Source organism: Elgaria multicarinata, chromosome 7, assembly GCF_023053635.1.
Source record: "Elgaria multicarinata webbii isolate HBS135686 ecotype San Diego chromosome 7, rElgMul1.1.pri, whole genome shotgun sequence".
Taxonomy (NCBI): Eukaryota; Metazoa; Chordata; class Lepidosauria; order Squamata; family Anguidae; genus Elgaria; species Elgaria multicarinata.
The window spans coordinates 96406360-96423969 of NC_086177.1; the positions used below are offsets into that span (position 1 = coordinate 96406360).

The following is a 17610-nucleotide window of genomic DNA, read 5'->3' on the forward strand; positions in this document are numbered from 1 at the left end:
GCACGGAGAGTCATTAGAATCAGGGAAAGGAAACAATTGCAAGTCGCGCAATTGGTACTTCAAGGTCTGCGACAGTGAAATTGTAGCCATACTTTGCAGAAATTGAACTCGGCGGAAATAATCAAGAATAACGCGGAACAATATTGCAGACACATTAGGCCCATTACGCATCGGAAAATCCTAGGTCCAAAATCGGAAGCCTCGTAGACTCAGGAATCAGAGGAAAATTTCCTTTTGATTATTCCCTCTAAAAGGTGGGAATTCCACGGGTCACAGATTTTCATTGAAAATGAACCTGGCCAGTCGAGATTACAGCTGACTTCCTTCATGCTAGGGATGGCTGGGGTGGGGGAAATCCAGCCCTTTTTAGGCTTGCCACATGTTCGGCTTGCCACACGGGCTTTTCCCTGAAATACGGGGAACTCTTCTCGTTGTTGTTTTAATTTGACATTTATGCGAATTGCAGCTGCAGTTTGCATAATTTGCGCAAACCATGGTTACAATTTGCACAAATTGCAGGTGTGACGTGTGCAAATTAAGCATATTATGCCCACATTTTGCGCCAATTGCAGCTGAAAGTTGCACAAATGTCAATTTAAGGGGAAACACACACACACACACACCCAAATCATGAGCTGGCCTGACTCGATCTGTATCAAGTCAGGCTAGCTCATAGGCAAGTGAGTCGAAGTCCTGGGGGCTGAACTGATAAATAATAATAATAATAATAATAAATGTATTTCTTACCCGCCTCTCCTTTTAGATCGAGGCGGGGAACAACATTAGAACAGGAATCAATACATCTTAAAAATTCATGATTTAACATTGATCTGGATAGGCCTGCCGGAAAAGGCTAGTCTTTAAAGCTGCCTTAAAATCACACATAGAGTTAATTTTACGAATCTCCTCCGGCAGGCCATTCCACAATCTGGGGGCGACAGAAGAAAAGGTCCTCTGGGAAACTGATGTCAGCCTAGTTTTAGCTGACTGAAGTAAGTTCACCCCAGAGGACCTGAGTGTGCGGGGCGGACTATATGGGAGAAGGCGATCCCGCAAGTAACCTGGACCCAAACCATTTAGGGCTTTAAAGGTAATGACCAACACTTTGTACTTTGCCCGGAAACTAATTGGCAGCCAATGGAGTGATTTTAATGTTGGTGTAATGTGGTCACCCCTAGGTGTACTGGTGACCAACCTGGCTGCCATATTTTGAACTAGTTGAAGTTTCCGAACTAGGTACAATGGTAGCCCTATGTAGAGCGCATTGCAGAAGTCAAGCCTTGAGGTTACCAGCGCGTGCACTACTGTCTTTAGGTCTTCTGACTCTAAGAAGGGGCGCAGCTGGCGTATCAGCCGAAGCTGATAGTAGGCACTCCTGGCCGTCGCATCTATCTGGGCTGTCATTTGGAGTGACGGATCCAGGAGCACCCCCAAACTGCGAACACAGTCTTTCAGGGGGAGTGTAGCCCCATCCAGAACTGGCTGACACACCTCCAAACCTAGGTCAGAGCCCTTGACAGCAAGCACCTCTGTTTTGTCTGGATTCAGCTTCAGTTTGTTTTTCCTCATCCAGCCCATTACTGCCTCCAAGCATTCATTCAGAGGAGACACACTATCCTTAGCTGATGCTGTTACTGAAGGCATAGAGAAATATATTTGGGTGTCATCAGCATACTGATAGCACCCCGCCCCATGCCTCCGGATGATCTCTCCCAGCGGTTTCATGTAGATGTTAAACAGCATTGGGGATAGGATGGCACCTTGTGGTACGCCATACAACAGCTCCTTTTTTGAGGAGCGACTATCCCCAAGCATCACCATCTGGAATCTACCTGAGAGGTAGGACCGGAACCACTGGAGCACAGTGCCCCCGATTCCCAAAGCCCTCAGGCGTTCCAGAAGGATACCATGGTCGATGGTATCGAAAGCTGCTGAAAGGTCCAAAAGTACCAGCAGGGACACACTTCCCCTGTCAATACTCATGCGGAGATCATCCACTAAGGCGACCATAGCTGTCTCAACTCCGTATCCTGCCCTAAAGCCAGTTTGAAATGGGTCTAGAAAATCTGTATCATCCAAGACTGCTTGGAGTTGGAAGGCAACTGCCCTCTCAATCACCTTGCCCAAAAATGGAAGATTTGATACTGGTCTATAATTATTAAGGTCCAGGGGATCCAGGGAGGGCTTTTTGAGAAGTGGCCGTACCACTGCTTCTTTTAAACATGGTGGAAAACTCCCCTCCCTGAGAGATGCATTAATAATATGTTGTAGTTGTAGTCTAACTGCATCTCCTCCCTGGGTGACCAGCCAAGAAGGACAGGGATAAAAGCCTGGCAAACTTCACCCCCTGGATGGATTCCTCTGACATCCTTATTTCATGCTCCCATACCGTTCTAGTTAACAATGGCTTGAGAGGCCACTGCTCAAAGCCACAGTATCTGATGGTTCTGCAGCCTGTCAGCCAAGCTCTTGCGAACACATCCTATATGTGCCACGGTGGCTAGAGTACGAGTTTTAGATCAAGCGGTTCTCTACTCATCCACAAATGTGAGCCACCTCAGTGTCTCTCAGGCTAAACCACCTTACAAGGCTTTTGTGAAAATAAAAGTAGGTGCGGCTGTGTGCACTCTCCTAAGTTCCTTACAGGAAGGATGAAATAAAAACACAATAAATAAATAAAATGACTCAGCCTGCCCATGCATCACTCAACACATCAAAACACACCTACAGAGCCCCCTTCATATATTATATGCAAGAAGAGGTGTCCACATGTGGCAAAGTCACAGGGCTGCAGTGCTATCCTGCCACCTACATTGCATGACACCAACGTCCACATGTTGATCATGGACATGTGAGGAGAGCAGCGTATGCGTGCAGCCTTCCTCCTCATGATCTGGCTGTATTCAGACTTCCATGGTCAATGGATGGATGTCAAGAGGCGAAGCAAGAAAGTCCTGTGGCATCAGGGGTGATGCCAGCCTCACAGCCCCTTCTACCCGTGGACTCCTTTTCACGCATAGCATGCCCAAAGGGGGCTAACGTCAGTTCTGAAGTAAAGTCTATGTGCAAACCTAAAGTAAACTAAGATCACCCTCCAGAGGGGTATGGCCACTGGCATTATGTCCTGGGAGTTGAATTTCTTCAATCTACCATGACTCTCTCTCAATGACGTTTCAGAGGCCAATGCTGAACATAGGAATTTCAAAGACAGATAGCAACTGGAGCAAAATAGCTGAAGTACAATTTAGAGAGAGATTCAACTCTACCTCCTGTGGTTAAAAGAAGGACAATAGTTTTTGTTTTTTTTAAATCGTATCGCATACGTTAATCGGCTCACCATTGCAACGATGTCTGTATTGACATCCAGCAATGCGAATGGGTATCACAATTGTTAAGGTTTTCTTCACTGCCTGCACTTTTTGTGTTTCAGTTCTCTTTGACCTCAGTGTTCACATCTCCCCACCTGCTGCCCAGCTATCTGAGGTTAATATTTCATGCCTATAAATGAAGTGGACAGCGGCCACAAAAGCCTACGCCAGAAAAAATGTGTAAGTCTTTAAGGTACCACAAGACTCTTTTTGCTTTTCAGAACATCACGTAACCAGTAAATAAAGAAATTCTGAGAACCGGCTACATTCTTAATCAATAATAATCTTCCCTTAACTTCAGCGTATATTACTATTTGTCTGCTTTCCATTTGCATGTATCTTCAGGTATAGAAGTAATTTGCTTGGATCTTTTAAAAAAAATGGTAAGAGAAAGGGTTGAATGGGGCCCATTCAAGTGAGCTTGCTCACTCATCAAACATATCAGCTTTCCCATTTTGCGTGTTTTGGGCAGGGTTCCACCCTTAAAGATGGCCTACAGATCATTTGAAATAAAAATAATTGCAAGTAAAATTAATCAATTTATTGATTGATTCTGCACAGGAGGTGCCTATTCATTTGATTTAGCACACAAATGAACAGGCAGGAGGCTATACCAGAAGAAAGAAAAAGGCGTCTATATTCACTGGCTACTTCTTCCACTTTGCCAACAACGATCATTTCTGGCGTCTGCTGCATGTAATCTTGGCGGATCAAAAGGGGCTGAACACAGGTGTTACAGGACCAAGATTTAATCCTCCCAACCTTGCCCAGTCTGCCGCAGAGATTCCCTTTCTTTTAAATTTTTATTTTGTGTCATTTTAACCCTGGACGTGCTCCTTTCCTGCAGCTTGCCATCTGGAGGAAATCCAACCCAGCAAAATCATCACTTAAAACTTATTTAGTATGCAATGTGAAAACCCAGGCAGAATTTATAGGCAATTTTGTCTCAGCTGAATTAAAACAATAAGCCGTATTATTTATTTTCTCTTAACTTCCTAGTTTGGATGAAGTCAGCATTTCTCTAAGGAATATAGATTCCCCCACTGCCCCTCTATTTGACAACCCCTGTTAGGCTAAGTCAACCAAGCCTAGGTTCAGGGAAACCCATTCTGTGCAAGTAACACAGAAGTCCCATCTGCGCAGGAACTTTCCGTGCTGAGCGCCTCCTGCAAAATAGCTGCCAACTGCTCCTGAAGTATGAATGCTGGATTACAGGCTATTAGGGAAATGAAATCTCCGATCTGCCTTTGACTGCCTCAATATCACACAGCACAGAATTCCAGCTGGCAAGAGGGCATTAGACAGTGATCTTACCTGCAGGGCCTCCAGGAACCTGAAGGATCCAAGCCTCCGGCCACGGGGGACGAGACAGAAAGTGGCATTGTGCAGCATTTCGCGATAATCATACCTAACAAGAGAGAGAGGGGCGGATAATAAATTAACAATGAGTCCAGAAGTAACTGTGCATGAAAATGTAAACATCTGGCACTGCACATCTGCTTAGGATCATCCCTGGACAAGCTCACATCTGCAAAGCTGACATAACATGAGGGGAGAGAAACAGTGAGAAAAGAAAATGGATGGATGGGAATATCTGAGCTGCACTGGTATTCTCAGAGCACATGCCCAGGGCTGACGGATTAGAGGGGAGAAACAGTGTGTGGGTCAAAGCCTGCAGCAGAGTGTGCAGTTGCCACTGCCATGAGAAAGAGAGAGGTGGAAAGGGTGGGGGGACGTTGCTATGATATAGAGGTCTATAGTACAAAGTATACAGAGGCCCTGGTAGAGACCCATGCCACCTTCTGGTTGCATCCCCTTGAACAGCTTTCCCAAGTCTGGTGTCCTCCAGATTTTTGGGACCAACACCCAACATGCCTGACCGTTGGCTGTCCTGTCTGGGGCTGAAAAGAGCTGAATCCAACACATCAGTCCAGCACCAAGTTGGGGAAGGCTGACGTAGAACAGAAACAGTTGTCAATGTGACCTAAGTTAGTCGTGACTAACTGGTCCCACTGATTTCAATGGGTCTACTCTAAGCATGAATAAGTCAAAAACCAACCCTGTACATTTTCCCCTTTGTTGGGATTTTGCCTCCAAACAGTAAGCTACGTTGGGAAAAGGGTAGCATTAACATTATATTATTCATATTACACACAGTCTCTTTCGCCTACGGAGAATAACAAGATCATTTGTTGCTTGGAAAAGTATCTTAAAACATGTTGCCTAGATCAAGAGAAGCTACCACAAAATAATGTACTTTTTTTTTTTTTTTGGCAACAATCCTGGGTTGGGGAAATGGCTCCAATTAACATCTGAGTATTTATTTATTTATTTATTTATAAAATCCGCATATCTAATCTATGATGAATGAATGGATTTAATGTCCTCCATTAACTGATCCGTGCTTTCAATTTCATTTATATATCAATGCAAAAGAGGCATCGATATAATTGTCATTGGAGAAAGAGGCTGAACTGCCAATGCAGCCCACCAAGAGCAATCAGGCACCAGTATAAATTCCCCTTAATCAACTAGGAAAGGATGAAAAATGGCTAGAACAAGGCATATTGTGTAACTGTGGGTCAGCAGGGGACAAATTAGGTGGTGGTGAAGAGCAATTCAGAATGTATATAGGTGTTGTGATGTGAGACTGGTTTGGAGAAGCATAGAAAGAAATTTTTGGCAATTAAGCATAAAGGAACGATGACCCCCGTTCCTCAAAATCAAAGCATTCAGCTAGACCCTACTGTTTTCTTTCCAGTTCCATCCATCATTTCAGAACCATTTACCAAAAACACACATCAAATCCCTAACAGTTTCAAGCCAGTTATTAGCTAATTGTGCTTTTGGCAAACCTGAAAATGGCTCTAAACCTGCCAGCCTGCTGCTTCGGAGATGAAAAGAATCAAGATTAAATATCATTCTCTCTCTCTCTCCACAAGCCCCCCTCCCAATTGCTCCTCAGCCCAAACTCACATATGCAGTCACCTTGTTCCTCCAGGGATTTCTGCACCCTGCAAATAGGTGCTACTTTGACAGTAAAATCATGCATGGAAATTTTCCCAACTCTAATAATCTCATTTAATCATAGCCTGAAGGCACTGCTGGGATTTTTTTAAAGGCTTTTTTTTTTTACAGGGCGGGGGGGGAGGAAGGTATACATAGAAATGTACATCCAGATCTATTTTTTATATGTATGCTCGCAGAGGCTGCAAAAGACAGGAGTGAGCCAATTTTCAATGACAGGACCCATTATTAGGAAGCTTTATTTTGCTTGAACAAGTATGTATCATTTGCAAAAGAAAAAAAGTAGTGCCGGGGCGAAAATGTCTACCATTCTATTTTTGGCATTTTGTGTGTGGGGGGGGGAACGAAAACTCAGGCAAAAGAGGCTGGGAGAGGTGAGAATTTCAGAGAATTTTTTCCTTGGGGAGGGGGACAGGGTTTCCACGTCTTAAATTTCCTTCTTAAATGTAGCCATTTGTTGAGGGGTCTTATTTATTTTTATTTTTTCAAAGCCCAGGAGTGCTTACTGGATGCTTATCAGAGAGGATGAGGTCACGTGGTCTCCAAGAGACATTCATTAAGAACTGCTGGGCTCCTCCAAATGCTGGAGGAAGGGGGTGGGTTTCTTTTGGAAAACTAAAAAAATTGGAAGAAGTCCCCCTCAGCAACAGCTACACTTAAAGAAAGTATGTGGAAACCCTGTCCCCCTCCCCAAGGGGAAAATCCTCTGTATTCCCCCCCCCCCCCGTAAACATGACAGAAAGAACAATGCCTCCACAGGGAGAGAGACAGTTCCCGAAAACAGGGGGCAGGATTCGGCCCAGCACTAGAAAAAAGCCACTTGGAATGGATTAAGATTATTTCTAGAGTGACCCAACAAGGAAAACCCTCTTTCTATTACTTAAAACTATGGAAGACGTATAGAAAAACTATTTTAATTGTTTGAAAGGACTGGATAAAAATGTGTAAGTGTACACACACACACACATATGCATTTGTAGTCATTCCTTATTTTTGTATCACTTTAAATAAAAATAAAAATTGAAAAAATTAAAATCGCACACACACACACACACACACACACACAGTTTGATCCCTCAATTTCCAGTCAAGTCCATAACTGGTGCAAAAAAAAAAGGGGGGGCAACTAAAATGATGAAGAGGCTGGAGCATCTCCCCTTTGAGAGAAGGTTACAAAAGCTGGGATTATTTAGCTTGGAAAAAAGGAGGCTAAGGGGAGACATGACAGAGGTCGACAAAATTATGCATGGTGTGGAGAATGTGAGTAGGGAGACATTTTTCTCTTTCTCTCATAATACTAGAACCCAGGGTCATCCCATGGAGTTGATTGGTGGGAGATTCCGGTCAGATAAAAAGAAGGACTTCTTCACACAGCGCATAGTTAAACTATGGAATTCGCTATCACAAGATGTGTTGATGGCCACCAATTGGATGGCTTTAAAAGGGAGTTGGATAAATTCATGGAGAAGGCTATCAATGGCTATGCTTATATCCACCAGTTGCTGGGGAACATGGGTGGGAAAATGCTCTTGCACTCATGTCCTGCTTGTGGCTTCCTGGTTGGCCACTGTGTGAATATATTTTTGGACTAGATAGACCCTTGGTCTGATCCAGCATGGCTCTTATGTTCTTAACCAATCCTACCTATGTGGAAGGTACAAACGTACTGGAGAAAGGTGAGATGGAGTCTGCTTTGATTGTGGTTGCCAACTGACCAGAAAAAACCCTGCCTTCGTCTGTCTTTAACAGCAGCCTGGTCTTCAGAAATCAACAAGGGGATGTCACCCTCAGCTAACATCTGCCCATCTAATTGCAGTTAGAGGCACAGAAGCAGGGTCCAGTAAAATACACTGGCAATCTTGCTAGTAAAGCATTGGAAAGGGGCTATGCCCCAGGATGAACAGAGGTTTCTATTGGCTCTGTATTGTGGACACAGTGTGACCTTGTTTTACCAGAATGATGAAAAGGGTAGATAAAATTACGGATCAAGGCAATCCAGATTCTGCACAGTGGAAAGAACTAAATACTGCAACCTATATAGGTTCTTTTATTTTTCAACATGTACTACTTTGCATAATTTGCTCTAGTTTTGTTAGTCACAGAGGGGGCAATATGCCACATGAGGCTCTGAAGCTGTACCCACAACCGCTGGAGGTCTTAAGAGCCACGTATCTGCCCACACATTGAAGCATATTTTTCACAGTCATAAGGGTAAGCAACTTGCCAAAAAGAAAAAAGAAAGCAGAGATCCTCAGAAAAGCTAAATCCAGCACTCTTCACTACTTCTGGGCTCCTGTGGAATCATGGCATACATACTACCCTGCTTATAAGCAGAATTAATAACAGCAATTTCTTTTTTCGACACAGACAATAGCTTGAGCTTAGAATCCAACAGCTTGCATGGAGCCATTCATGAGAGGAAAACAGTATTAAGAAGAAACAAGTATGTGTACGTTTTTTCTTTTTAAAAAGCTGCTACTTCTCAAATGCACTTTCCCTTTTCTATGCACCAACCTTATCTACTCATCTCAGCGTATGTCACACGGCAGGCAAGTTTTACATGCACACAAAAATAGATTCACCTTCAGGGCTTATCTATGCTGGTCCTACATTCCCCCATCATTAACGTGCTAAAAATGTAAAACCCAGTTAATGTTCTGGATAGCTAAAAGTATCATCATCATCATCATCATCATCATCATCATCATAATTTTTAGTGGCTACAGAAGAAGTAAGTAAGTTCAAACTTCTAAAAAAGAAAAAAAGAGAAGAGGAACAGATTTTTCTAATGGGATATTCTCCCCGCCCCCACTAGACATACATTGATTAGTTACTGATATCCAGAAAATAACATTTATATTGCTAGGACACCAAAGGTCTATCTAGGTAACCACCCATTTGTCTTTTGATATTGGACAGGCTTGGAGATGGTCAAAGAAAGGTATGATGGGAATATCTATGCTCATTATTAATCAAATTTGGAGAAGGATCCGTAGCTCATTGGTAGAGCACATACTGTGCATGCAAAACGACCCAGGTTCGATCCAACTTACATTCCATCCCATTTTGTATTGCAGGAACGGGAAGACTTCAGGCTTGCAGGATCTACTTCCTTTTTTCACTAGAACCTTGGAGCCAGTTACAAAACAAGAGCTCAGAGGGGCAGACACAGACTAAGAATTAAGGAAAAGGGGGCCTCTGAGCACAAGCTCAGCCTAGGAATATGTGATCAGTACCATAATCAAGTTCACAAGTCCTTTTCACAAAAATGCATCACCCACCCATCCCTCCCCCCCAAAACACTGGTCAAAATTTACATGATATTTGTATATGTTAATTTCTAGCTAGAGGTGCACATTTAGAAATAATTACTATAATATACTTCACGAACTCACAATCATGGGGAAGATTGTGATCAGCGTGTGTGTTCAGTCTGCTGTCCAGATGCCAACACGTGAAGGCAGTGGTGTAACGGGGGCTAAGCCTTGGGGCCAAAATCCAGGAGACTGAACCCCCATGAGAGCACAGAGAACAGCCAGTGATGGTGGAGAGGGGCAGACAGGCCTAGTCCTGCATTTGGGTCCGGAAATATATTTGCTTCCTGATGTGGCTTTTCACAGAACCATGAAGGAAAACATTCAGACATTTAATTTTAGGAATGAGACCGACACAAAGAAAGAGCTATGACACATCTCCCCCATGCATCTGCAGAAAGCTGTTTAAATGTGTGAAGTGGTTATGCAAGCGTCAACCTTTCAGCGAGGTCCCTTTGTAGGAAACTGAATCACAGCCTCTTAACGCAGGAAAAATGCATCAGCAACCAGCAAAAGCCAGCCATGGAACAGATTGTGAGGTAACAAGCATCTAACAGGTTCCATTTGGACAGGGATGTTTTGTCTGTTGGATGAAAGATTCAAATTCTCCCACCCATCTCGGCTCTATTACATCTAGTGGAAAACCTAAACACGGGTGATGAGCAATTTTTGAAATATCCCCATTATCTGTAATTTTTATGCTGAAGAGTGCTCTGCTTTAGCTGAACAGAGACAGGAATTTACTGTAGGAAAATCTCAGATCCCCAAATCCAATGCAATGGAAGTCAGGAGCCAAGAGCAGTTCGTACACTCCCGTAGCTGACGACAGGCAGAAATGTGCTCCGTGAGAATCTCAGGGCTGCTTCACACATAGTGACTGGGTTCAGACAACACGATAACCAATGGTGGTTTAAATAGCTGATGTATGCTTTCTAACCTAAGAGTTTATCAAATGTTGTAAGCCCAAATGTCCTTCAAGCCTAAGTTCTGTTGACTGAATAATCACGAAGCTTCTATATTCCATTTTAACTTAAAATCTCTGAGGGTTGTTCATATAGAGAAATGTCTAAGTCATTCCACTGCCTGTGAAACTATGAAGGCTAATGGGCAACAAATGCTACTGTTATGGATAGACTGCTGGGGCAGCCCAATTTGCATGTAATGGTAGAGTTAACCTGAGCATTGTACACATTTGGTTGATATGATACTGCTGTGTCATATTTTAATTTAGTGTAAGGTGAATTCAAAATTTCTGAAAATGGCGCCATTTGTGGGGAGAAACACTCGAAAGAAATGTTCTGCTCACATTTATAACAGACCAATGTGAAAATATCTTTGGGGGGCTTGTAAGGAAATTTATATTTTTAAGTTTACATTGCAGAATTCTATAAACATTGCAAAATATTTGAAGATCACTAAACTTGGTTCATTTGGCTTGGTTCAGATTTTTTGGGTTGTTATACCATGGGGGTGGGGGGATTGTTGTGTGAACTGTCCCAACCCTACCAGGTAGAGTCACCCACAGGCCTGCTTTGTAGGGCATACATATGGCAGTTTGTGGGAGTGAACCTTTGATCTGCATGCTCTTGTAGCGTCATGTAGAGCCTTGAACATGAGCCATAGCCTACATGAGTAGGCCCTGTTCCTGAAATCTACCCATCCTGTTTTTGTGGCAGCTGGGTCACATGAGCAGGGCCTACCCAATTTTCATTTAAATTTCTATAGGCAATGGGAGAGTACAGCCAAGCTTGAGGAGGCCTCCTAAAAGTTGTGGCTGTGTGTGAATCGTCCTACATTATCAATCATTCTTTCAATAAGCCATCATTTCAGGGTTTTATCTCCCAAGAAAGTCTAATCATTCTTACCTCAAGTTGCTAATAGGAATGCAGGAGAAATTAGTTTGGTTAGCTAATTATGCACTTTCAAACCCATATGCAAACTGAAACTGAGGCCTTAGCTAGACCTAAGGTTCATCCTGGGATCATCCCTGTGCATCTAAATGACACACAGGGGATCCCAGGAACAGGCAGGGACGACTCCGGAATAAACCATAGGTCTAGCTAAGGCCGGAGTTATCCTTCAAAAGTTACCCTTCTCCAAATTTTGTAATGGAGTTTTCCAATTAAAAATTGTGTACAAAGTAGATATGTTTCAGAAACGTGCATACAAAAGGGGCCATGTTAGTGGAAATAGCATTCAAAAATAGATTATATAAGGAAAACCGCTTTCAAGCATGGGTATATTATGAAAAATGTATGAAAAATATAGGTATAATGACAAACGCACACAAAAATGCTTATCAATTTTCACATGAACTTTTTTTAAAAAAAATCAGTTTGGGACCAACCAAATTTATGATTGGGAAAATGAGAAACTGAGAGAAACCAAAATTGATGGATTCATTCATCCCTAGTTGCTACAGCCATTTTCTAAGGGCATTTCCCTGCAGGACGTGCTTCCCGGGCCATGACTTCAAGTACTTTTATTAGCAATTTTGTTCTTGCTGCTTGGGGTCGATTGAAACAAGCCTCCCCCCGCCAATCACATCATTCTACAAAGATCTGTCACACATTTTATTAGCTTTCAGGCTCCTTTCCGCAATGATTAAGTGGTGCATGCTTTCAACTAATACCATTTTAGGCAGTATAAACAAATGGCCCTATTTGTAATCAATTCTAATTTATTCACACTTTAATTGAAATATCCCTCCTTTCTACCACCCATCGCTGAGAAAACATGCACGACCTCATCTATCATGCAGGTGTAAACACCAAAGTGCTGCATTGGCAATTATCAGAATGCACAATGTTCCTGTAATTTCAACTTCTCAATCCAACACATTGCTTATTTAAAAAAAAAAAGAAGGAGGGGGGAAAGCATCATCCCTGTCAGTCATTGCTTGCATTAAGGCAGCTGCTCTGAATTCCCCATTCCCCATTATTCCAAACAGCAGAAGCAGACGGCAAGGGTTCTGCGCCATTTAATTAGCCATACCTCACATTCTCCCCTAGTGCTTAAGGATTTCCCCTTGCCACTACATTGAAGAGATTACAATCTACCCTGGGAACCATTTTTGCTAATAATTACTGGGGCTCACCCCCCTGCTAATTTGAACTTTCTCATGTTGCTCTAAAAAACAGGGACTAGATGGTGAACCGGTCCAGCTGGTTCCATGGAGGTGTCTCATTATTTCTGGTGAGTAGAAGGCTTTGGGCTCTAGAAAATAAACACGGCATCCCTATACCACAACTTCTTGGCTAGGAAAGGGAGCCATGAATAATCTAATGAGCCAAATCAGTAATCTTTAAAATTTGCTGATGTGGGCTTGAAGTAGAAGTCCACTCGCAAAATAGGACTGCCCTGCCCTCGCCTCCCTTCAGCAACCTTCCTGGCTCCACTATCTAAATCTACTCCAACCTGTGATGTCTACTTTTAAACTGCATCCCACAACATGGAACACTCTTACATTTTGTCAAATTATTATTATTATTATTATTATTATTATTATTAATTTATATAGCACCATCAATGTACATGGTGCTGTACAGAGTAAAACAGTAAATAGCAAGACCCTGCCGCATTGTATCCTTCTCTTTCAAACACACCCACACATTATTGTTGGCTTGGTCTACTGCACAGGCAGGCAAACTTCAGGCTTGTTGGATCTACCTTGATCTATATTGATAGAACCCCAAGATCCACCAACTACAGCCAGGTGCAAAGATGGGAAAGGCACACACACCAAGTGTCTCTGAGTACACTCTTAGTCTAGGGATTGGATTTCAGTGCCAGAACTGAACTGAGCTTACAGTACTTTTGCACAAAAGCTCACACCTAGCCCTGGCCTACTGGAACCTACAGTAGTCTTGTGTTAACAAAGAGTGTGACCCAGAATATGCCCAATATTCTCCTGGAGTTCATACCATGTATGAGGATCAATAGTGGTGGGTAAGCCAATTCCCAGGACAGTTGTCCATCATTACTGGGTGTTTTTTTCTCATTTGAGGACGGCCCAGAACACAGTTTGAAAACTACCAAGTTAGATCATTGTCCCGGATGATCTCTTGGAAACTGAAACAACCACCCTTCAGTTTCCTCTAAGATACAGAACAGAAAAGTTGAGGCCAGGAAGGAGGTGTTCAACCCAACAAAAAACATTTTATAAGCATCATTTTTCTATCAGTTGTGGGGCTAAAGAAGCAATTTAACACAGGCAGCCAGCTGCCTGCTAAGGCAGTGGAAAAACATCCTGCTAAGGATATCAAAGCCAGATTGGAACAGGGGGAGTTCTCTCCCCCTCGCTCTCCTTGTCCCACAGTTTGTGGAGCCAAAAGCTGCCATGGCAAACCCCCAAGTCTTGTCAGTGCTCCTTTCCCGAATCTGAAAAGGCCATAGGCCCCTACTATCTTCCCAAACGTAGCATCTGGATCAGTTAAAGTATTGCAACAACTAAAGTTATTAAACACACATGATACTTCAGGGCAAAATGGTAGAGTTCTTCCTTATCTCCCCCCCCCCCCCAATGTATTAATTTTCAGCTGTTAACCATTCAGGCAGTTTGCAGAGCATGAATACTTAATACCAATAGTTCTGAGCTACTGGAGAGAGAGAGAGAGAGAGAGAGAGAGCCCAAAGAGAATCTTCAGTCCTGTTCCATAGAATGCCTTGCTGGCGGCTTTCCATTAAGGTATCTTGGTTTTTAAATAAGCTGTCAAGTAAAACTTGGCATCCGAAACACAAAGTGAGCAACAGACTTTGTAGGAAACCCAACAGTGTGTCAGAGAGCGCGAGTTGTCTAGGAGTGAGCTCTAACGCAACCTATTTGGACAAGAGCCATTGCTATTAAATTTGCTGTGTCTGGATTAAGGTTCAGTGCCATTTAGGGATAGCCTTACACCACCCAGCCCTGGTACCACTGGTTAGAATTTCAGGTTTCTTTCAAATTCCACCTGAACGCTGGATTTGCAAATGGGGGGGGGGGGGAGTTTGGAAAGCGCAAACACATAATTGGAAAACTTTTTTTTTCTCCTTCCTGCTTAAAGGGCTAATTGATTTCACAGGTGTTTAATTATCATTTGCTGTGAGATAATACCTTGCAGTGCCATAAAAAATGGATTTAATTTTCGAGTGCTTGCAGAACCATTGCCAAAGCCAAGTTAGAGCTAAAGCAAGATAATTATTCTATAAATCAAACACTCTGCCTCCTTTCTTTGAAATTTTTAATACTCGGCTATAATGATATCTGACGACCTTGAAACCAACATAAAAAGGATTTTTGTGCCAAGTGCCGAGAGCAAGCCATCAGAGTATTTCATTCAGTCTGGTTCATTAACTTTGGATCAGCCAGCTATAGTACCCTTGATGCAGTCAACCAAAGATAGGCTAAGGTGGAAGAGGAGTGGTAGTATACATGGAAACGCTGGTAGCCATTGCTCTTTGGAGGATAGGAGAGCCATTGAAAGTTACACAGCCAAGCTGCGTTTGCCAAACGCAGTATACATAGTTGGAAGAGCGGAATTAGAAGGGGTGGAGGAAGACTATTCCCTCGTATGGCTACAATACTTTTTTAATTTAAATTGAGTGCTCTTCCCCCACCCTTACCCCAGGACTGGGTACCAAGTACCTGGAAATTACCTTAGAATTCAACCAGAAAATGCACAAGTTAAATTAGGATATATTTAAGGAGCCATAAATGAAGGTTTAGCTAGTTGATAAATGGACGCATGGGTGGTGAATATATTATGGGAGTTGGATGCCTTCCACTGTAAACTGGGTGGGATGTTTACAGATGATAACCTGATGGAGCTCATGGTTCATCATAGATCTTAATTTTTTTTTTATCATCCTTGCGGGTACCAGAACCTCATATAAGTATGATTAAAATGATACACCAGACAATAAAACATTATACTACTAATGTTCTCAATTCTCTGAATGCCAATCTTCATGTAGCCCAAAGGAACCATCCATGGACAACAGGGAAACATCAGCATGTTTGAGGAACTCAAAGATTTGCAGAAGTACCAAAAATATTTAAAGGAAACTCTCAAGGTGACACTCACCCCATCCTGAAAAGGCCATGAAGACTGAGCATCCTCAATGGAATGGAATTTTGAAAGTGGAATGGAGTATGTGGAAAGGGCAGGACTGAACAGCAGTACCCTATGAGGCAATACTTCCTTGCAAGCTCCGCTTGTAAGGAAAAAAAACCCTGTTATGAAATAGGAAATCCCTGTGGGAGGGGCATATGACATGAGAAGTCATGTCATATGCCCCTCCAGAGAGGTCCGCCTGGCGCCTACACTGTACTGCTTTCGTCGCCAGCTGAAGACCTTTTTATTCTCTCAATATTTTAACACTTAATTTTAACTTAAATGTAAATCTTACTGTTTTAACTCTGTATTTTAATCTTATATCAATTTTGCTGTGTGGTTTTATCCTGGTTGTGCTTTTTATACTGTATTTTGTAATTGTGCTTTTAACCTGTTGGTTGTTTTATTGTGGTTTTAATTTTTGTGAACCGCCCAGAGAGCTTCGGCTATTGGGCGGTATAAAAATGTAATAAATAAATAAATAAATAAATAAGAAGTATCTCTATGCCAGCACTATCAGCATGGGAAATAATGATGTCCTATCTCGCACGAGATTTTCAAATTTCCTAAATGAGCAGAGGGATATGGGTAGCAATCACATGAGCCTGGCAATTATGTTGCTAAAGTAGCATAAGAACTGGCCTTAAAAAGGGCCAGCTCAAGACATTTTGCCACCCGAGGCTAAGGACTCCTCTCCCATTCCATGTCAAAAGCAAACCAAGATGGCAATTGAGTCTTACTTCCACACTGGTGATGGGACAACATCCTCCACCATACCTGAAGACAGCGGGTTGCTTAAGGGGGCAGAACAGGTTGTATTTCCTGCCTCCCAATATTTGCTACCTGAAGCAGCCAGCTCAGTCTGTCTAATAGTAGAGCCAGTCCTGGACCCAAGTTACATTTTTCTTTATGCAGAGTCAATCCCAATGTAGCATAGTGTGTGTGTGTGTGTGTGTGTGTGTGTGTGTGTGTAATGTGCACTATGAGTGTTTCATCCAGTTTTGAACATATTTGATGTTTCAGTATTGGCCCCTTCCATCCTGCAAAAATCTAGTTCAAAGGGGTGGGGGAATGAGAAGATAACACTGGGGCAATCATGTCATCATGCAGATGGACACTAACTAAGATATCTTAAATCACATTTACTGTCACTAATAGCTGCTTAGCTGCTCACCATGCAGGGCTATGCTATACATAAAATACTCTGATGCAGAAGCCATTAAAGACAAACTCCGTTCTACTTAGTGAAATATCCTTTAATGATTTCATAGGACAGAGGTATCTTCAGGGAAGAGACAAGCCCTATTTTGTATAAATCTACATAGCGTGTCTTTGGCAGGCATATTACAGATCTGCTAAACACATCAAGGTTTACTTCCAAGAGAAGAGGTCATGGAATCTAAAACCAGTTCTCTTTCACCATATCAATGGAGAGATTTCTTACTTAATGGTTCAACAACATGGCCTGAAGCCAATGTTTTAGGCCAAACTTTCCTAGAAGAATCCATATCAGAAAGCACAGCAACCGTTGATGGAAGAAAGGATGTTCATGACTCTCCACTTTCCATCCCCTGTGACTATTAACAGGTCATATTGAGGTGAGTAACTCCTTCTTGCTTCATCCGACTAGCTTGTTTCTGAAACTTGAATAAGGTGTATCTGAGGCCACAGCTAGACCTAAGGTTTATCCTGGGATCATCCAGGGTTTGCCCCTGCCTGAGCACTGGATCCCCTGTGTGTCACCTAGATGAACAGGTTTGATCCCTGGACGATCCAGGGATAAACCTTAGTTCTAGCTATGGCCTCAGA

General features: G+C 42.6%; 1 protein-coding gene across 1 annotated transcript in view; it reads right to left on the minus strand.

Moving 5' to 3' along the window:
• Nucleotides 1-17610, minus strand: part of EXT1 (exostosin glycosyltransferase 1) — a 294543-nt gene that overhangs the window by 40547 nt on the left and 236386 nt on the right. The window contains exon 2 of the mRNA XM_063131088.1: nucleotides 4683-4776. Within this exon, the coding sequence (XP_062987158.1) occupies nucleotides 4683-4776 (94 nt within the window). The remainder of the gene's footprint in view (nucleotides 1-4682; nucleotides 4777-17610) is intronic.